This window comes from Piliocolobus tephrosceles, chromosome 4 (genome assembly GCF_002776525.5).
Source record: "Piliocolobus tephrosceles isolate RC106 chromosome 4, ASM277652v3, whole genome shotgun sequence".
Lineage (NCBI taxonomy): Eukaryota > Metazoa > Chordata > Mammalia > Primates > Cercopithecidae > Piliocolobus > Piliocolobus tephrosceles.
Genome location: NC_045437.1, coordinates 141,395,892 through 141,417,303, shown reverse-complemented (window position 1 = coordinate 141,417,303; position 21,412 = coordinate 141,395,892). Strand labels below are relative to the sequence as shown.

The following is a 21,412-nucleotide window of genomic DNA, read 5'->3' as shown; positions in this document are numbered from 1 at the left end:
AAAAAAAAAAAAAAAAAAAAAAAAAAAAAAAAAAAAAAAAAAAAGAAGACAGTCATGACAATCATACCTGTCTAAGGGCAGAGTGGACTTCCTCACCAATCCTTCCTCAGGAGGGGTTAAACTGCCCACTACTGGAGGTGATTAAGCAGAGGAGCGGTGCCCACTTGTCAAGAATGCTGTAGGTTACTGCATTGGGTGGGATGTTTGACCAAATACTCTATGAGCTCCAAACCCCCGTGGAATTTTGAGGCCCTGTTGGGGAGGCCCACAGAGATACAAGTTCAGTATTAGTGGCCTAGAAAGCTTGACCAGGTGTCTACAGTCCTTGGGTTCCTCTATACTGAGCATGGACAAGTCATTTCAGATCCCTGTCTATCTATAAAAGAGAAGGGAGTACCTGACCTCTCTAAGCTATTGCATTCTGGAGTCTAATTATTGGGCAGGGGGTGCAAGTAGACTTATAGACTTACCCCAGGAGAATAGAAAGGAAGAGAGATAAATCCCAAAACTCTTTCTTCTCCCAACCTCCATCTGAAGGCCTGGGGCTTGAAGCGTTTTGCAAGTAGAGACCTTTCTGCCCCCAACTTGTACTAAGGCATGTTAGAAAGGCATGCAACAGCCAAGAGGCGGAGTACTGTGGGAACTGACTCATACAAACACTTCCTCAGGGCCCCAGACCCTCCACACAGCCAGCTGGACCCACCACCCTTCCTAGATTTGCAGACACATCATCTTTTCTTCTAGGACAGTCTCCCAGCTGGATGTGGGGGCTGTCCAGCCAGCATCCCCTAACTTTACATGCAGTTTCTGCTCTCCTCACTACTCCCAAGTGTGCATTTGTCTTATGGAGCCAACAGAGAAGTTTTTCCTCTGGTCAACTTTTCCCCATGACCCTTTCCTCCTCCAAAGTGGGTTATCCGGTTGGCTAGGTCTGAATTCCCAGCAGTTGCCAAGTGCCTTGGATGTTGGCTCCATTTCCGGACCCTCTCCAGACATTCATTGAGCAACAAGCTGATGCTAGGCTTGGCCCACATTCTGTTGGTCCCGACTCACATTCCAGGGTGACCATGACAGGGAGTGAGAGCACCTTTCTGGTTTGGGACAGTCTTATCAGACCCTATAATCCTTGCCACCTGGGAAGGCACATGTTTAATGTGTGAAGCACAATGGGGAAGGGGTGGGCGTGGAAATTCTGTTTGTTGCCTGGGTACCATCAGGCCCATTCATTCATACACATTCAGTAAATATGCTTTGAGTTCCTGTTATGGGCTGAGCATTGTGCTAGGCAAAGGAATAGATTTAACCACAAAATATAAACACAGCCCTTGCCATTGAGTATATAGCCCAAGAGTTTGAAAAAATGTATACTTAGCCCAACCCCAGGAGCAGTGCTTCTTAAACTTTACTCTGCACGGAGGTCTTATTAAAATTCAAGAGGTCTGGGTGGGGCCTGCAATGCTGCACACTGTCAGCTTCCAGGTGATGCTGACACTGCAGATGGCAAGGTCATGGACAGCAGCAGAGCTTAGTTAGCAATTTGAGGAGGGCTGGAAGCAGCGCAGGGTCCACTTTCAGTGAACAATGTGGTCTTGATGACAAGCAGGGAGGTCTTTCTTTCTCCCCTACACCAAGACCCCTTGTCAAGAGGCCAGGGCTCCAGTGGCCTTTCCTCTCCCTTGGGAGAGCCTCTGGGCAGCTGCCAGTGTCAGGGTGGGAGCAACTATGGGAACACTGGTGTTCAGGGAGGGGTTTCCTCAATGTGAGCCTGAGATAGCAGGGGTCAAACGGCCCAGGGTGCTTTGCTCAGCAGTGTCCTCTTGTCTCTGCAGACTGTGCCGGGTGCAAGGAGGAGATCAAGCACGGCCAGTCACTCCTGGCTCTGGACAAGCAGTGGCACGTCAGCTGCTTCAAGTGCCAGACCTGCAGCGTCATCCTCACCGGGGAGTACATCAGCAAGTGGGTCCCCCTGCTCCCGCCCCAGCTGCCTGAGCATCTGCATTCTGTGGGGCCTGCCCCATCAGGCCCATGCCCACTTCCAGCATCGTCTCCCTTCCTTTCCATCTGCTGCTGCACTCTGGCCAAACGGCATCTTTCCCAGTAGCCTCTTTCCCCTGTTGGACCCTCCCAAGGGGGTTCCCTCTGCCCGAGACACCCTCCCTGTTCCTCATACACCTGCCGGCACTTCTCTCCCTTCTGGTCTTGGTCCCCATGCCTTCTCCTCTGGCCGTCTCTCATTTACTGCCCCATTTTGGGCCCTCAGAGTACCTTGTTTGTTTCCTTCACACAGGCTGCCACCATTGATAATTACATATTTATCCCTGGTAACTTTGTAATAATGCTAGTAATACTACCTACCATTTATTGTGCTTTAATTATGGAGAAGAAACTCACCACTTTGTATCACTTTAAATCCTCATAACTGCCCCTTTGACGAATTTATCCCCCCTGAATACTTAGACTTGAGAGAGTAAATAACTTGCTCCAATAATAGTGTTTAATCTCTGTCCCCACCAGGACAGGGGCTTTGTTTTAATCACTGCTATATCCCCTGCCCTGACAGCCACGCCTGACCCACAGTCAGTAATATAGTTGCTGAATGACTTTAATGGCAACGAGAGGAGGTGATGGGTGCACAGGTATCCAGAGAGGCCAACCTCCAGTGACCCACACACTGTGGTATTAGACAAGCGTCCCCTTGTTGCTAGGCCCCAGGGACCACATTTATATACTCAAGTACCTAAAAGCAATCATCAACACAGACCCTTTGTCACAGCTTTGATACCACATGACCCCAGATGCTTCTAGATGCCACTCTCTGGCCTGATGCCAGGCAGTGGCAAGCACACAGAGCTGCAACACACATGCTTCTCCTGTCAAGACGCTGTATTCTAATACGGGAAACATATGCTGCATTCATGAAGAATTATGACACCAGGGAATGTGTGATCAGGAGCCCAGACAAGCTTTATTCTTTAAGACCTTTTTGATCCTAAGCGACAGAAAACCCCACTCCAACTCAATTAAAAGCAAAAATAGGAGTTTATTAACTCACAGAAATGGGAAGAACGGAGGCACACTGGCTTCAGGCATGGAGGAGTCCAGGGGCTTAAGGATGTCATTAGTACTTCAGAAGTCTCTGTCTTTCTCTGTCTATCTTTTTGTCTCTCTTTCTCTCTCTCTCTCTCTCTCTTTCTCTTTCTCTCTCTCTCTTTCTCTTTCTCTCTCTCTCTTTCTCTTTCTCTCTCTCTCTTTCTCTTTCTCTTTCTCTCTCTCTCTCTCTTTCTCTTTCTCTCTCTCTCTCTGTCCCTGTCTTTCTCTGCTGTCTTCATGGTGGATTAGTTCTCAGCCTGGCCCTCCCCAAGTGCAAAGAAGATTGCCAACACTCCAGGCTTTCATACCAAGCCTAGCAGAGGAAGCGGCCTCCTTCCCAGGAACTCCAGCAAACGTCCCAGGGCTACCTCTGATTTGGCTACTGTTAGGTCACATACCCATTCCTGACCAATCAGTGACCCAGAGGATCTGAACCCTAGAGCCAGAGAGCAGCCCCTGGTGACCCACAGGGACCTCAACTGGGAAGGGGTGGCTTCCATAGGGAAATCCAGGTGAGGTACTATTACCAGCAGAAGGGGAAATGGATGCTGGGCAAACAACACCTGCCTGTGTCCAAGATAACAAGTAAAGGGCTGTGAATATTCAGAGAAAGAAGAGATGACTACTAACTAGCATGAAGTAGAATCTTGAATCTCTGAGAGCTCCATGGAAGGTGGGGGCAAGACTCAAAAATGCAAAGAAGGAGAGTTTCTAGGCAGCATGGCCAGCCTGGGCAAGGCCAGGGTGGTAGGTGAGTGTTGGACATCTCCATCCTGTATAGGAGCTCAAATATGTGCCCAGGTGAGGCCAGATCCTGGGCTGCATAGGTGAGCTGAGGTCACATCACCAAGAGCTCTCAATGCCATGCTAGCAGGAGTTTGGCATTCCCCTCTATGCCTGCCAAGCAAGGAGTGCCTTTAGTACGTTGCTGGCCAGGAATGCTTGAGTCTGGAATCCTAAATCACAATTCTCTAGGGACTTAGGGATTGTTCAGAGCTCCTCTCGAGGAGGCCCAGCCCAGATTGCCTACCACACCCGGTATCCCTACAGCCTAGCGCTGGGCCCCTTACCTGGCTGCTGGCAGAGTGGCAGGGGCTCAGAAGCACTGGCTCAGGCATCAGATGCCGAGGGTAGAAACCCAGCCTGTGTGACCTTGGCAAGGGACTCCACTGCTCAGAGTCTCAGTTTTCTTATTTATAAAAATGGAGAGAAGATAATCTACCCAAAGGGTTGTGTAAGGGCTCAGAGATCTGTGCTTAGCACCCAGTAAGTGCCCAGTAAATACTCATTTTACCATCCTCTTTTAGAATTGTATATTGCTAATTCCCCAAGGCCTCACCAACAATGGATCCAAAAGAGATTGTGTTGGCATTTATACTCAAATCTTGTTGGCTCATCACATCCACCTTCTAACAAATGACTTTTTCTCCCTGCAGAGCTATCCTCCTGCACCCACAGAGTGAGAACCTGATTGAGCGGGGGAGGAGTTGAAAGGGTTGGGGGAGGTTTGTCTCAAGGGCTCACAAACAAGTCCTTGCCTTGTGGGCACAGTCACACCTCCAGACCTTGGTCAGATAGGAGTTCTCACTGCTGCTTCTGTCAGGGTGGACCCCCAGCAACCTCAACAGGGCAACAGCTTCGAGATGGAAAAGTGATGTGCCTCTCCTTTAGGTCTCTCAGTGTCTGAGCCAAGTTCTCTTACACCCAAAAGTGAAAGAAATGTTTCTCTCTCCTCAGAGTTCAGACTTGGTCATTAGAGCGAGGCAGGGCCCAGAAGCTAAGCTAAGCTCTCCGATGCCCCCAATTATCTCTACATCAGTCCTAGAGAATTGAGAACCAAATGTCCTCCTCAAAGACCCCCTCTCAGCCAATCATGGCGACCTCCAGCTGCCATTTGCTGAGTACTCAGTATGGCTAGGCACTGTCCTGAGCCCTAGGGTACACCAGACCCATCTCCTTTAATCCTCATGACAACCTGGGTGAGAAACCAGACCACCTGGGTTTGAATCCCAGCTCTAGGTTATCCTGGGTGGCCTGGGACAAGTTACTAAAGTGCTCTATGCTTGGGTTTTCTCACCTACACAATGGGGATACTAATAATTCTGACTCAAAGGGTTGTCATCAAACACCATCAAAGAGCCCGGCACACACCAGCAAGAAATGTTAGTGACTATTAGTCATGGGGGTAGTATAAGAATAAGAGATAACAATCTTATCACTGTCCGCCAAGTGATAAGCATTGAGTAAAAATGGAGGACACGGGAGGTGGTCCCAGGAGGCTTCCTGTCGTACACTGATCTGGGAGTACAGTCGGATGATTGTTTCATACAGATGAAATTGTTTATTAAAGGAGGAGCATCGAACTTTGGCTCAGTCACCACAGGCTGCAGGTCCTGAATCTAACTGCCGTGCACACCTTCACTGATCCTCTCTAGCTTCCTCATCCTCTGTGAACTTCTTCTTGCAGGGATGGTGTTCCATACTGCGAGTCTGACTACCACGCCCAGTTTGGCATTAAATGTGAGACTTGTGACCGATACATCAGTGGCAGAGTCTTGGAGGTGAGTGGGTGTAAGTAACGGTGAAGATGTAGCAGGGTGACCTGTGCCTCCAAAAAGTCATCACAGAAGGAGAAAGTCACCCCACATCTTTTTTCCTATAGCCTTTGCCTCCTCCACCTTTGCTTGCTACATGACCTTCAGCAGATAACCTTGCTGAGATCTCTGGGAAACCCCAAAATGAGAAGGTGGACAAAATTCTTCCTGGTTCAAAAAATAGTGTGCTGGGAAAATCAGTTGTATCTTTGATTCGGACCCAGACAGATTTCTAGAGAGTGACATTAGGATTTTCCTCCCAGCCCTGCCGGAGGATGGAAGTCTTTTTTATGTTTTATTTTTTTTTTTTAGTATTTGGTAATGTGCTGATTTAAGAGTCAGCTTGTCTAGCAGCTTGCTCCCTAAGCCCTTCTTTGCCACCATGGCAACGCCTCTCCCCAGCCTTCCATGTATGACTCCTTCTGCAGTGACAGACAACCTGCAACACCCTTGCTGAGCCCCTGTGCACTGGTCTTTCTGGCCTTTCTTCCTATACCCTGTGGGTCTAGAAGCTATCTTCCTATACTTTGGGACCACCCACCTTGATGAATTAGAAACAGGGAAGAGCTCAGTGGAAAGGAAAAATAATAGCCTAACAGGAATAATTGAGCTCTAATACTGATTCTACTGCTAACTCCTGCTTGGATTTTGAGTAAGTATCTTTGCTCTTCTAGGCCTTAGTTTTTGCATCTAACAATAGCTAGAGGATCAGATAGGATCAAGTATTGTAAGTAGAATCATTCATTCTGCCAAATCTGGCCAGTTGGTTGTGGTTACCGTGAGTGCTTTGTTGAGAACAATTCTGCCGCCACATGTGGACTCAGCAGGAGGGGATGTAGCAACCAAGAGGAACTCTCTGAGGGCATGCATTGGAGCAGAGCCCTGAGGATGAAAGAGCCATCCCTGAAGGGGCCTGAGGTGGGAAGAGATAGAGGAAGAATGAGCTTGACCCATTCAAAAACAGAGAACCCACACAGAATTGTGGCTGCAGGATTTTTCTCAACACAACACTCATGGTAACCACAACCAAATGTCCAAATTTGGCTGAATTAATGATTCTGCTCACAATAGCTGACCCAGTCTGCCAGTGTGGCTGAATTCTACAAATTGAGGATAGCGGAGGATGAAATATAGGAGTATATCATATATGACATACCATGTAGGACTTTGTAGACCATGTTTAGAAGTTTGGGTTTTATACTGCGTGCAATTGAAAGCCATTGGAGAGTTTTAAACCAAGGACTAACATGATAAGATCATGTTTTTAAAAAGATTTCTCTGGTTACTATGTGAAGAATTGATGGAGAGAGTCAGAGACAATGAGATATAAACAAATGAACAGTGCTGGGAAACATTTAAGCATCTCCAGAGAGCCGTAAGGAGTGCGATGCAGAGGACAAGGCATGAGTCCAGGAAGGGTTGTTGGGGGTGGGTTTCTGAGGGCCTGAGATACCAGGGTGGAGTTTACATGTGACTCACTGGGCAAGGGAGCATTGTGGAGAGACTGGGCAGGAACGTCCTGGTTAGAGCTGGGCTTCCGGGAGGATGACGTGATAATGTACACAGGCTACATTTGAAGGAAGGAAGCTGGAAGGGACGAGTGAGGAGGCCTCTGCATGACCCAGGCAGGAATGACTCAAGAGGTACAGTAGCAATGAAGAGGGAAGCCACCCTTGTGCCCAGCCCTATGGAAGTAGAATTCCAGTCACTCTGCAACTGAGGGGCAGCTTACAGACATGAGGATTGAAGGAGAAGCAGCTAAAAGTTGCACCAAGGAATTACCCATTTTTGAGGGATAGGAAGCCTGGTGTCATTGGCAGAACTGGGGACGACAGGGGAAAAAGCTGATCTGGCAGAAACATGGCAAGTACCATTTAGGATGAGTTGTGATTGAAGTCCCAGGAGTATTTCCAGAAGGCAGTCAGAAATACAGATCAGAGGCTGGGAGCGGTGGCTCACACCTGTAATCCTGGCATTTTGGGATACCAAGATAGGATAATCACTTGAGTCCAGGAGTTCAAGACCAACCTAGGTAACATAGTGAGACTTCATCTCTACAAAAAACAAACAAAATTAGCCAGGCGTGATGGTGCACACTTGTAGTCCTAGCCATTCCAGAGGATCCCTTGAGCCTGAGAGGTGGAGCAACGTGAGTTGAGATTGCACCGCTACACTCCAGCCTGGACAACAGAGCAAGATCCTGTCCAAGGCAAGAAAAATGAGAAAAGAAAAGAAATATGTATCAGAGCTCAGGAACAAAGCTCAGCCTGGAGGAGCCAATCTTATAAACACGAGGCTTTGAATAATAGCACCACTCAGGATTTCCAAGACAGAGGAAAGAGAGCAAGGAAGGATGCTGACACCAACCTTGGTGAGCAGCTGCTTACAGTGAAAGCTACTCAGAAAGAGACTGAGGAGGTAGCAGAGGAAGATATAGGAGGAGAATCAGGGATTCAGTGAAAGGACAGAGCTTCAGAAAACATGGCGAGGTCAGAGTGTTGGTCAAACTGTAGAGCAGTGAAGGACTGCGCCGGCTGCGGAAAAGCTGTTGGATGTGAGAAAGGTCACCTTCAGAAGAGTCGTTTGTTGGCTTTGCAGAACGGTGGGGAAGAGGCATCCAGAGTGTATAGTAGGTTGAAGGGTCAATGGAGTGAGAAATATCACAAAAGGAAACTTTTCTTTCCAGAAAGAAAGAACTTAGATTACAGATGGGGCCGCAGATGGGAATTTGTTCAGCATTTCCAAGCTGCTTTGAAATCCTTTTGGTGGCGGCTGCCATTTCCCCGAGAGTTACCGTTGTTTAGCATTGTGGTAGACTGTTCCTCCCAGGCAGCTCTTGTGACTGAGTTTCGATTGATTCCAGTTCTACAAGGCTCCATTAGCATCTTGGATTTATTGATTTTTTTTTCTTAGAGCTGGAAGAGACTTTTAGCAATCAACTACTTCAACCTCTTCATTTTACAGATGAGAAAAGTGAGACCAAGACATGCAGTGTTTTTCCAAGGTCACAAGCAGCACTTCTGGTAGAGACAGAGTTAAAATCTAGGACTCCAGGCTGCTATATCCACACTGATACCCACAGCTCTCAGCCACTCGTGGGTCTTCGAGTTAGCATGATGTCAGGAAATAGACATGGCTGCAGTAAAACAGACTTGAATTCAGATTTTACCACTTCTAGCCCCGAAGCCTTAAGCAAGATACGTCCTCTTAGTCTGTATCTATCAATAGACAATACTACTGTCATTTAATTCCTAATGAACATGTTAGTCAAGACTTTTTGGGCTGCAACAGAAAGGAAGTTTCTCAGCTCCCATAACAAAAAGCCCAGGAGCTGGATCCAGTGCTTAAGGAAAATCATTTAGAATCCCCAGCCATCTTGGCTTACTTTCTTCCAGGTTGAATTTATTCTCAGGAGGTTCTTCTTGGTGATGGGAAAGTTGGACACCAGTTGCCCCAGGCTTAGATTCTATCAGCTGGCATCCCCAGTGGAAAAAAGAGCTTCTCTTTTCTAATAGCTCAGCAAGCATTCTGGAACTAACTCTCATTGGACAATCTCAGGCCCATCCTTGGACCGCTAACTGTGCCCACAAAGTTGGAATATGCTCATTGGTGGGGTCAGCACTACTTAACCCTGTGGACTGATATGGAGGAGAGGTAGCCCCACCAAGGAAAGGCTTGGGACTGTTTCTGGAAGAAGAAAGAAAGAATGATGGCCATGCAGGAACAACAGTGGCCCAAGGCAGAGCCCAGCACATCGTCTGGCACACTGCAGGCATTCAATTAAATTGTTTCTCCTTCTCTTCTCATCCTGTCCCTTCCCATTTCCTCCCTAGGCCACCCCATGGTCCCTTCCTCAGTGACAGAGCTCAATGACTGTCATTGGCACTCTTCCATCCTTGTCTGTTTCCTCACCAAAAATGACCACAACCTGTTACTTGTTGCTACATTTTTGAACCTGGTTTGCCATTTTCAGTCCTTTCAAATAGGGCTCTGTTTTGAGGTACCAATTTTTTGCCATTTTTCTTTACTATTTTCCTGATTACAGTTCACTAATAGACAAAATGGTTCATCTCAGCTAGCTGACGTGGCTTTTGCTTACTCTGGGTGCTGGCTGCCCTAACCTCCCTTTGCTCAAACTGTTTTCAACACCATCCAAGACTGGGGGTGCTGAAATGGGCATGAAGCCTCTTTCAGCTGGGGCGAGGTAGTGGGGCATGACATTTAGGAAAATGCTAGGCTTCAGTTTTGCCAAGGCGCTGTTGCCACACTGGAAAACAGGTCTATAATCGAAATGATAAAGAGACACAGAGTAGGAAGAGGCTGCTAATTAAACCGATTATCCTTGTCATGCTACAAGGGAATCAGTCCCACACATTCCAGCTTGGGAAAATAGCAAGCTCCTTCCAAAGTTTGAACATATTTGCTTTGATGATGACAAGGACACTATCTCGTTGGTATGAGGCCATATAAACAAATGGGGAGAAAGAAGGAATATTGGAGATTTTTTTCTTTTTGTAAAAATCTGCCTTTCCCACATTCTTGCTAAGTTTTTAGAATAGAGAGAATATCTCCAGAATAGGCAAGCCCGTCTCAGCAATCTTCCACTGCCCCCACATTTAAAAAAACAAACAAACAAAAATCTAACTTTGGAAATAGGTCTTATTGTTATGCAATTATAATTTTTGAATTGGAAGGAACCCATTAGTATCACATCAAGTGACGGCTTGGACAGGGACCTTTAAGAACCCCTAACATCCATCAGTTTCCCCTGGGCATTACCCTCCCTCAAAGAAAACCCTGCCCTGATGTTGCAAAATATTTCTTCAAACAAGGCCCACCTGCCAGCCCAATTGCTGCACCAAGCTCCTGCATATACAAATGCTGGAGCCGCCACTCAAGGTCCCTTTTACAACAAGCCCTCTTGGCTGGGATTTTGGTGTCAGAATTGTGACTCCAGAAGCGAGTGCTGAGCTGGTGACTGGCTCACACAGATCTGGACCCAACATGCTGCTGGCTTGCGGTGAACTCTTGAGGCACACCCTTCTCAGGGGCTGTTTCTTCCCCTCATGGAAGTCTTTGCAGCTGCAAATTATTTTCATTTTGAATTTAAATAGTGATGGGGAAGGAAAGTGAAAATAGGGAAAGGCACTCACCAAATCCACACTGGGGTGAGCTGGGGTAGGGCTGGACACACCCAGGTGCAAGACTCACAGGACTGGTCTGGGGATCTGAGGTTCTACAATGGGTCATAAATCACCCACTGAGCTCTAAAACTCTGTCTTTTGTGTGCCAGTCTCACAATTTTTGCCATGCCTGTGAGCCTCATGTGCTCATTCTTCCACAATACTTTAAGTTGTCTTGAAGTTGGCCCCCTTATATGTAAGAAAACTTATATACGACATAACAGGAAAGCCAGTATCACTTGCCATATTGCATGTAACCTGAAAATAGAGTTCTAGCTAGATTCTACTGCACGAGGAGGTTCCAAGCCTCACACCTGTTCTCATTCTTTAAAAGGCAGATTCGTAAGTTTTGGATAGATGTTAAAGACACATGAGCACCGAACTGGTACTTCCTCCTTGACAAAATCAGAAGAATGTATAAAGGACTGAAAGGATCTTTTTTTTTTCCCATTGGTCCAATGTTATTAAATCCCAAGTTCATGTACCACTTAAAATCATTTCATGTAACATTGAGGTAAGGGCCCCTCACTTGGGGAAATGCTGGAATGTCCTCAAAGCAAGCCTGTTTCCTCCTCTGGAAATGAGGAGGTTGGACCAGTGGCCTCTGAAGGGTCCTTTCCAGTGTCAGAATAGAAGAGCAGGTATTCAGGGAAGTCCCCTGAACTGCCATCAGGGACCCATGGAGTGAATCAGGAAGCTTCCTGGCTGGGCTTTTAGATGGTTGTGGACTCCCTTGGGTAGCTCCAACCGACTTTAGGGCCATGAAGATGTGAACAACATTAATGTACCCAGGGAAGATTGAAACCCAATTTGCCCCACTAGACAGCAGCCCTGGCTCTCACCTCCTGCTTCATCTCTTCATTTCCATAGGCAGGAGGGAAGCACTACCACCCAACCTGTGCCAGGTGTGTACGCTGCCACCAGATGTTCACCGAAGGAGAGGAGATGTACCTCACAGGTAAGCAAATCTGACCCTCTGTAAGGCCTTCCGATCTGCTCGTGACTGGAAAGGAGATGCAGTCTCCTTCAGGTTCCGTGTTATCTTGGCTTTTGGCTTGTCCTCAGAATTGCAATTAATTGGCCCCTCTCTGGGCGGATCGGGAAGGTTGCCGGTGTAGCTAATATGAAGTGACATGTAATCTGCCTTCCGTCTCTGTGCACCTCCACCCGCTGCCCAGCTGGCCTGCTTTCCTGGCAGTGCTCTGAGCAGACTCTCCTGGCTCTGCCTGGGGGTGGAAAGCTGAGCTGCACAGGGCCAAGGGGTCAGAGAACCTCAGAGGGATGCCTGGGTTGCAAAGTGTCTATAGCATCACAGCCTCTACTCCACCTCCTTCTCCCCACATCTCATAGCATCATGCCAGGCTGCTGCTCGGGGCTTCCCAGGGACTCTTAGAATGCACAGAGGAATGAGGAGTGTCAGTCGTCCCCACAAAGCTAACCAGAGCTGCTTTCCTTCTGCTGCTTCCCAGCCCTCTTACCCCAGGATTCTTACAACAGTCTCCTAATTAGTCTGCAGATTCTGCTGAGTCCTCTACCCTCCGCCCAGGCCACCATCCCAGGGCATCACGTGCTCTTGGCACTGCTCTGCTCTTTGGGGCCCCTCCCTGTCTGCCTATTTAGCTACACACACTTCAGCCTAGCATTTAAAATCTTGCCGAGGTCCCAGGCTTCCTTTGTAGCCTTGAACATACCTGACACCTGAGTTGCCAAAACCGACTTTTGATGGTTTATTCATCCACTCAACGACTGTTCCTTGAGCCCTGCCATGTGCAGGCTCTGTGCCAGCATCCATGGTGAGGCTCACCCAGCCCTACAGTCCCCTGAAGGAGATGGGCATTAATCCATAATCACACAAATAAACGTCAGCCGTGATAAGTGTTATGAAGGAGAGAAGTGTGGGGCTTCGAGAGCACATAACGGAGTAGGAGGAGTATCCAGGAGGGCTCCCTGAAGAAGGGCCAGGAGCTGAGATCCAGACCACGAGCGGGTGTTAACTGGTGTTGTAGTTCATCTGGGCTGTTATAACCTGAGCAGACTGAGATACAGACAGGGCAGCTTATAAGCAGAAATCTATTTCTCACAGTTCTGGAAGCTGGGAAGTCCATGACCAAGGGTCCAATAGATGTGGTGTCTGATGTGGGCCCACTTTCTCAGAGATGGCACCTTCTCTCTGTTTCCGCACATGATGGAAGGGGCAAGGCAGCCCTCTGGGGCCTCTTTTATAAGGGCACTGATCCCATGACCTAATCACCTCCCGAAAAGCCCCACCTCCTAAGACTATCACCTTGGGGGCTAGAATTTTGGCATATGGATATGGGGGACACACAAACATCCAGACTGTAGCACTGAACAAAACGCAGAATAGGATGCACCAAACTGAGAGGACAGAGCTTGCAAGACTCTGAGGTGGGTGAAGAAATGGCGAGTGCATGAGAGCGAGCAGAGCCTGTGTGGCCGGGGTGCAGGTGGAGGTGAGATGCAGCTGGGAGGCGAGCAGGGTGGATGAAATGGGCCTTGTGGCAAGACTTTGTTTGGCCTTGAAATGAACTCGTGGCCCTTTCCCTTGTCTTCCTGTGCCCTTCTTTGGAAATCCTATCATTTGAGACCCAGTTCAGTCACTACATGCTTCCATCGACACCCAAGATTCCCCCAACCCCGCCCACAATTTAACAGTCTCCTCTCCCCACATCCCCACAGCCCTCTGTCTGCCCCTGGTCCCCTCCAGCTCGTATGAGAGTTGTTGGCCTCCTCTCTAAGGTCCTGTGCTCCTGGCGCTGGTCCCCCAACCCTGACACTGGCCCATGCGTACTCCCTCCACAGGTGAATGTCGTTGGTGGAGTCGCTGTGATTGGATAGCCATCTTGAGAAGGAATTCGGGCCCTTCCACCAAGTCGATCTAAGGCCAGGGCAGCAGTTACAGGGAGTGTGTCAGTATCAGCTTGTCCTAACCACAATGCCCACAGCCATGAGTTCCCTCAAGATGGAATGAGTCCCCCTGTGCCTACAGCCGATTTCCTCAGCCTCAGCACTGGTGACACTGTGGGCTGTCCTGTGCATTGTAGGGTATTTGGTGGCATCCTTGGTCCCTACCCACTAGATGCCAACCATGTGCTTCTTCCCACTGACAATCAAAAATGTGTCAGATATTGCCACATGTCCCCAGGGGGTCAAAATCATCCTCAGTGGAGAACCACTGGCCTAGAGCTACCGAATAGAAACTGTTGTGCCATCTGCTAAGAATCCTGGAGCAGGAATTCCTATGTTAGGTTAAACAAAGTGACCATTTCTAAGATGCTGTCTACTTACTTATATGAACTGATGCTGGAGGAGTAAGGATCCCAGAGTCACTCTAAACTGTAAAGTGCCAACCCTCATTGCAGAGATGGGGAAAATAGACCCAGAGAAAGGAAGAGACTTGTGTGAGAATGGGAGCATGTAGGGGCAGAGCAGGGCCTGGCCTTGCAGTTCCCTCCAGGGCTCTTTCCATTTTATCCCTGGGACCCAGGCCCTGCCTGATACTCAGGTCCCTGCCCCTTACTGTGCACACCAATCCTTCGTTGCCTGGGTTCTTGAGTGATTCCTACTGTAGGACCCAGTGTTACGAGGCTCAGCAACCTGCACCATACGTTCATCCTGACCGCCATGGGAACCTAGAGTTTGCACTTGGCTTGAAAATTTGTTGTACAACATTCCTCTCCTCCTTCCCTGGTGAACACTGCCTCCTAGTATTGAAACTGCCCTCCCATTCTCATCCCTACCTGGATATCACTAGAGTAAACCACATCTTTGCCTCCCTGCCTGAATTCCTAATCTTAGTCTTTCCCTGTTTGGTGATTTGACCCATAGTTCCTCAGCAGGGATCCTGGCTCCACTGATTACTAAGTTTTTGACCTTGGGCAAGTCTCTTAACTCTCTGAACCTTGGCTGCCTAATGTGTAAACTAGACCGAGAACAGTTGCTATGAGATATAGGTGTAGTAATTTCCTGACACATGGGAAGCTCCCAGTTCATTCATTCATTTAGCAAATATTGATTGAGTGTCTACTGCGTCCCTGCTGTTGTTCTCACAACTGAAGGTGTGGCAGTGAGCAAATCAGTCAAAGGCCCTGCCCTCATGGAGCTCACAGCCTCACACTTTAGTGCCTTCACTCTTAGTGCCTTCACTCTTCCAACTTCCCACAGATGCTGAAAGAGTTAAGCAAGGAAGTAAAGTGCGTAGCTTTGTGATCCTGAGAGAGAATGCACCATTAAACCTACAGCGGAAATGCCTCCAAGGGTGGGAGACATTCTTAGTAATGAAGACGGGCCTGTCACCCTCTCATTAATTATCTCCATCCCTCTCCTCCTGGCTCCTGGGAGAGTGGGAGTAATTGCAGGGCCTTCAAGGACTTGCCTCAAAGGATGCTAAGTGATCCTGGAATGAGGGGGACCAGGCCAAACAGTGCTAGAGTCAAGCTCACTTGGGCTGTGGGTGTCTTGTGGGGGTTCTGCTACCGCTGAGATCTGGGCCTTGGACACCCTCACCAAGTGGGGACACCAGGATTCAATATGATATACCCCAGAAGTGGCAAAAAAAACCCTGCTCCTGGGTAGCTCAGGAGTGTAAAGAAATGGCTGAGAGCCAGGACTCGTGGGTTCAAGCGTCAGCAATTCCACTAATACGCTGTGGCCTTGAGAAGTGACTTCCTTCTCTGGGTCTCTTCCTTCACCTGTAAAATGAGGATAGCATCACTGTCTTTCACTGATCCACTCAAACTGGGGGCCACGCTATGTGCCAGGCTCTCTGCTACATGTTGGGCATTCCAAGATGAGTGAGGCAAGCATGCTTGCTGCCCTGGTGGAGTTCACTCTCCAGAAAGAGAAACCAACAGTGCCAAATAGAAGTGTAAACATTCAATGACAAGATGTGACAAGTGCTGCACAGAGAAAGTTTGGAACAATGGGCGTGTGTTATAAAGCCCCTGCTCTAGTCTGGGAAGCCAGGGAAGGTGCCCTTAAAAAGGGATATTTCAAGCCAAGACCTTGAAAATGAGTAGAAGGTGGGAGGCTGAAAAGGGCAGGAAGATTGAGGAGGCAGCGAGAACAGCGAGTGCAAAGGCCCTCCCTGGGTGGGCGGAAGCAGTACAAGGTAACCTGAGGCAGGCCCACTTACCTGGCACCATATGCCACAAGACCCTCATGAACATTAGGGGCAAGAGTGAATGTGAAGGCACTGGGGACTCCATAAAGCAACTTATATAAGAGAGGGAGAGTGTTGGGATGCCTGCAAAGCTTACAAACCCAGCCTTGTCAGTTCTGGAGCTGGACACAGCATGGTACTGGCAAATGGTCCTTGGGAGATTCTTTGGGTGAGTTTGTTTGTGTTTTAATTGCTATGTGATGGCTTTCTGATGGGCTCTAATTGGGAGAAGTCTGACGTCTGTCTGGAGGAGAACTTCTGGGGCCCCAGGAGACAAGAGCAAGTTTTATTTGTTTTAAGTTCTGTTGTGTATTCAATCTTTTAACTGTGTTTGTAAAGATGCCAAATATCTAATCTGTTTGTTATCCAAACCCGTCGTTTGGGCTTCATCAGGAAATTAGGTCACTCACTTTGTGCAGCAAAATAATGGCCAAAATGCTGCAGGTTCAGGGCAAAACTTATACTGAAATCCCAGAGGTTGCAGTTACTGGATCAGTGAGAGTTTTTTAAAATCCCAAATGTGGTTCACGAGACAAATTTTGCTCTTGTTCTAAATGTGCCTGTACCCAGGAAAAGGGAGAAAATAGACTCTTCTCCCCTTCTGTCTACACCAAATACCCCCCTGTTCTAAGACCTGAGACAATAACCCTGGAATTACGCAAGTTCAGCTGCACATTTTTAAACAATTCTCTGTTATCATTTGTGTAGTTAACTAAAACCCACAAGGCAGGAAATCATTTATAAAATACTGGACAAACCCTGCTCTGCTAAAGGAAAGTATTATAACAAATTGTAGGTCTCACCAATAATAATGATAATATTAATAATAAAAATATTAATAATAAAATGCCATCATTTTATTATTGTTAATAATATAATATTATTTGTTGGTATTTGTTGAGCATTTACTATGTGCCAAGTACTGTACTAAGAGTTTCAAACACAGTATCCCATTTTATCCTCACAACAACCCTATCAGCTAAAAACGATTAATGTCCTCATTTTAGAGGATGAGATTGAAAGTTTAAAGAGCATACACCACTTGGCCAAGGTGGGCTTGTCTTGCTAGGGTTCTTGGAGGCAATTTTCTTATATCTATTACCAGAATTCTTGTTTTTGTTTTTGTTTTTTGAGGCGGAGTCTTGCTCTGTCGCCCGGACTGGAGTGCAGTGGCCGGATCTCAGCTCACTGCAAGCTCCACCTCCCGGGTTTACGCCATTCTCCTGTCTCAGCCTCCTGAATAGCTGAGACTACAGGCGCCCGCCACCTCGCCCAGCTAGTTTTTGTATTTTTAGTAGAGACGGGGTTTCACCGTGTTAGCCAGGATGGTCTCGATCTCCTGACCTCGTGATCCGCCCGTCTCGGCCTCCCAAAGTGCTGGGATTACAGGCTTGAGCCACCGTGCCCGGCCTATTACCAGAATTCTTAAACTGGTTCATGGTCAGCCTTTTGAATTCTATGAATCTTGTGAAATTGCTTGGAGGCAATTTTCTTATATCTATCACCAGAATTCTTAAACTGGTTCATGGTCAGCCTTTTGAACTCTGTAAGTCTTCTGAAATTGCTTACTAAATTTTGCATGCTAGGTGTGTTTCTCTAGGGAGAGAGTCCATAGCTTTCATCAGATTTTCAGAGGTGTCCATGGGCCAAAATAAAGTGAAGAGCCTTGGTTCTGTGTTAAGACAAATCCGAAACAGAATCTCGAAGGCTTGTTTTGATAATTACAACAAACCCTTCTCTTGTGTAACTGAATCTATTTCAGATTACTTTTTTTATTATTATTATTTTTAGCTCAGAGGATATAAGGTCCTGGTTTCAGGAGCTGTGTATTTCTGGCACGGCTGGGATGTAACTCTTGAAAAGGTGCACTAAGCTAAGAGATGTTCAAGTGAGGGCCTCCCGTTGTGATGGGTTGTGGAACGCCAGCCCTCAGTCATCATCTACGCATTTCATGAAACCACCCTCTAAAAGGCACTATTGTAGTATTGGTTGCTATAATTTCGTAGTTTAGCATTATTACTTTAAATTGGATTTCTCCACTGACAGCTTCAGTTGTAGGAGTTACGCTTAAAAACTTTAAATCTTATGTTTCCCCAATCCTGCTACCTAATTTTAGATTCTTCAGACATATTCTGTTACTATACTAAATTGATACTTCCTAAAGTCTGACTCTACTAAGCATATTTCATTTTAAATAGAGTATATTTTAATTTTTGATGAGCTGCCTTTTTTTCCTAGATTTTAAGGGTTACCAAGCATCTTGAATCATATAGAAAGTATTACAGTGTAGTAGCTAAAGGTTTGTATTTCTAAAGTTTGTTTCCAGCTTCTCCTCTCTCAGGTCACCACAAACTCATGCCAATGTGGCCGTTTTCTCGCCTATCACATGTCACATCGACTTCAGCAGTCAATTTGTCCATGTTGGTCAGAATTAGGTCCAGAGTAGCAATTTCCCGGCTTACTTCCTCTATTTTCTGAGAAACAAAATTGCCTGCTGGGCAAGTCAAGAACTTGTCAGATATTCAGCTTTTAGCTCGATGAGACGTTTTATTAGTCTAGACTTTTCAGGTGACAGAAACCTAACTCAAACTATGTTAGGCAAAAGAAGATTGATCGGCTCACAGAACTGAGAAGCATCGAGGAGCAGCACAGCTGGGTGGAGGGGCCCATGAGCACCATCAGGTTGTTCTTCTCCCTGTTTCTTTTTATATTTGGTCTCATGCTCTCCTGCCCAGACTGGCTGCCTCCATGCAGCGGGCCAGAGGGCCTGGCCAGCCACCATCAGCACAGAGAGGCAGCATGTCCCGATAGGCTCAGCAGAGAAATTCCAGAGAGTCTGAGTACCTGTTGCCCACACCCAGGCCAGGGTAGGGAGACAGAGATGGACAAGCAGGTTAGAATCCAAGCTCCTTAACCCCCAACTTCCCATCTGTAAAGAGGGATGAGGCTAGGCTCCATCTCACAAGGCTGCTGTGAAGATTAAATGAACTAATGAATGCATGGTAAAAACTCCGCCCAGGGCCTAGCACTGCTGGTTCTGCCAGTCTGAGCTCCTGATAACCAGCCAGTTATATAGAAATGGCCATTCCCATGATGCAATGCACTAGTAAGTGCTTGCTGTTGTCAATATTATCATCATTTTTAAGAATATTTAGCATAAGGTGCGGCATATGTACTCAATAAATGGCAGTTATTATTTTTCATATTTAAACACTATTGTTGTAAAGTGTGTGACACAAGGCCTGGCATCGACACTCCATAAATATTAGTTATAATAGTAACAATAGGAATAATAAGAATACTTAGGGCCTGGCACATACTAAGCACTCAATATACTTTAATTACTGACCCAACTGTTATTATCAGCACCTATGATTTCTTGTGAATTACAAGGCACCTCGGAATTGCCATTCTCCTCATCCTGCCCGATATTCTCCACGGTAACTAAGCACTTTTCTCCGTCCAGCCTCTTTATTAAGCTTCAGGCCCACTTCATCATGTCAGCTCCAGGCAAGCTGGTCTTTCCCACTTCTCCTGAGGTGCCCTTGTCCCTGGGCACAAGCCCAACCTCCCAGGAGGGTGTGCTGGCAACCAAGCCAGGCTTCTGTTCAGTGACTCCACCTGCATGGCCAGCCTGCCATGTGTTGCAGCCCCCTCGCCCGCCCAGGCCCCAGCTTCCTGCTCCCCTCAAATCTCCCTTTTACTGCTCTCCCCTTCCCCAAACTAGATCCTGGCACACAGATTATTTTTGTAGGTAGAAGAGAGGAGACAATAATAACAACAATAACCAACACTTATATAGTCCCTGACATAGGCAGACACTGTTCTAAGTGCTGTGCATGGATTAACTCATTAATCCTCAAACCAAATCTATGAGGCAGATACTGTTGTCATCCCTGTTTTATAAATAGGGAAACCAAGGCACAGAGAGGCAACTGACTTGCTCTAGACGATGCAGCTAGTAAGTGATGTAGCCAGGATTGGAACCCCTTAAGAAGATTACATCAAATTATACATAGAGTGCCTGATACCAGTAAAGATTTACTAACGCCCAAGATTATAATGATCACATTGTTGTTATTACAGGGCAGATTCAACAGCATTGTTCGCTCCTTTCTCCTGCCAAGTTTGGCACTTTCAGTAACAAAGGAGCAACAGAGTGCCTTGGTCTACAGAAGCAGTTCACCTGCTGGGAGGAGAGGAGTGGGAAATTTTTTATGTTAATGTAAAATTCTCATAACATAAAATTAACCATTCTAAAGTGTACAATTCCGTAGCTTTTAGTGCATTCACAATGTTGTACAACCACCACCTCTATCTAGTTCCAAATCATTTTCATCACTTCAAAAGGAAGCCTCATACATGCCATTAAGAAGTCACTTCCCGTTCCCCTCTCCCCCAACCCCTGGCAATCACCAATCTGTTTTCTGTCTCTATGGATTTATCATTTTTGTATGGCTCATTCAGATGGAACCATACAATCTATGTTCTTTTGTGACTGGCTTCTTGCCCTGAGAATAATGCTTTCTAGGTTCATCCGTACCGTAGCATGTATCAGTAGGTCATTCCTTTTACAGCTGAACAATATTCCGTTTTTGGATCTACTGCATTTGTTTATGTGGATGAAGGTGCTTTTCAATTTTTTATTTCCATAGGTAATCAGGGAATAGGTGGTGTTTGGAAGCTCTTTAGTGATGTTTTGTGAGATTTTAGTGCACCCATCACCTAAGCAGGACACAATGCACCCAATTTGTAGTCTTTTATCCCTCACCTCTTTCCCAACCTTACCCCTGAGTCCCCAAAGTCCATTGTGTCATTCTTATGCCTTTGCATCCTCATAGCTTAGCTCTCACTTGTGAATGAGAACATACAATATTTGGTTTTCCATTCCTGAGTTACTTCACTTAGAATAACGGCCTCCAATTTCATCCAGGTTGCTGTGAATGCCATTATTTTGTTCCTTTTATGGCTGAGTAGTATTCTATCATATGTATATATATGGTATCTATATATCACAGTTTCTTTATCTACTCATTGATTGATGGGCATTTGGGTTGGTTTATGTGCATGGAGATTTTAAAGGAACAATTCCAAGTTTCCTCCCAGTCTATTGCCACAAAGATAGTGCTGCTGTCATAAAGGCAGAGGTCTGAGAAACCTCATCCTGCTATGGTGAAAAAAAATCCAGAGGCTGAGCATGGTGGCTCACACCTGTAATCCCAGCACTTTGGGAGGCTGAGGGGGCCAGATCATGAGGTCAGGATATCGAGACCATCCTGGCTGACATGGTGAAACCCCATCTCTACTAAAAATACAAAAAGTTAGCCGGGTGTAGTGGCACGCATCTGTAGTCCCAGCTACTTAGG

At 46.8% G+C, this 21,412-nt stretch overlaps 1 protein-coding gene across 1 annotated transcript in view; it reads left to right on the top strand.

Annotated features, from left to right (window-relative positions):
- Positions 1 to 21,412, top strand: part of ABLIM3 (actin binding LIM protein family member 3) — a 119,812-nt gene that overhangs the window by 64,181 nt on the left and 34,219 nt on the right. Inside the window, exons 6-8 of the mRNA XM_023227081.2 lie at positions 1,830 to 1,956; positions 5,558 to 5,651; positions 11,738 to 11,825. Of these exons, the coding sequence (XP_023082849.1) occupies positions 1,830 to 1,956; positions 5,558 to 5,651; positions 11,738 to 11,825 (309 nt within the window). The remainder of the gene's footprint in view (positions 1 to 1,829; positions 1,957 to 5,557; positions 5,652 to 11,737; positions 11,826 to 21,412) is intronic.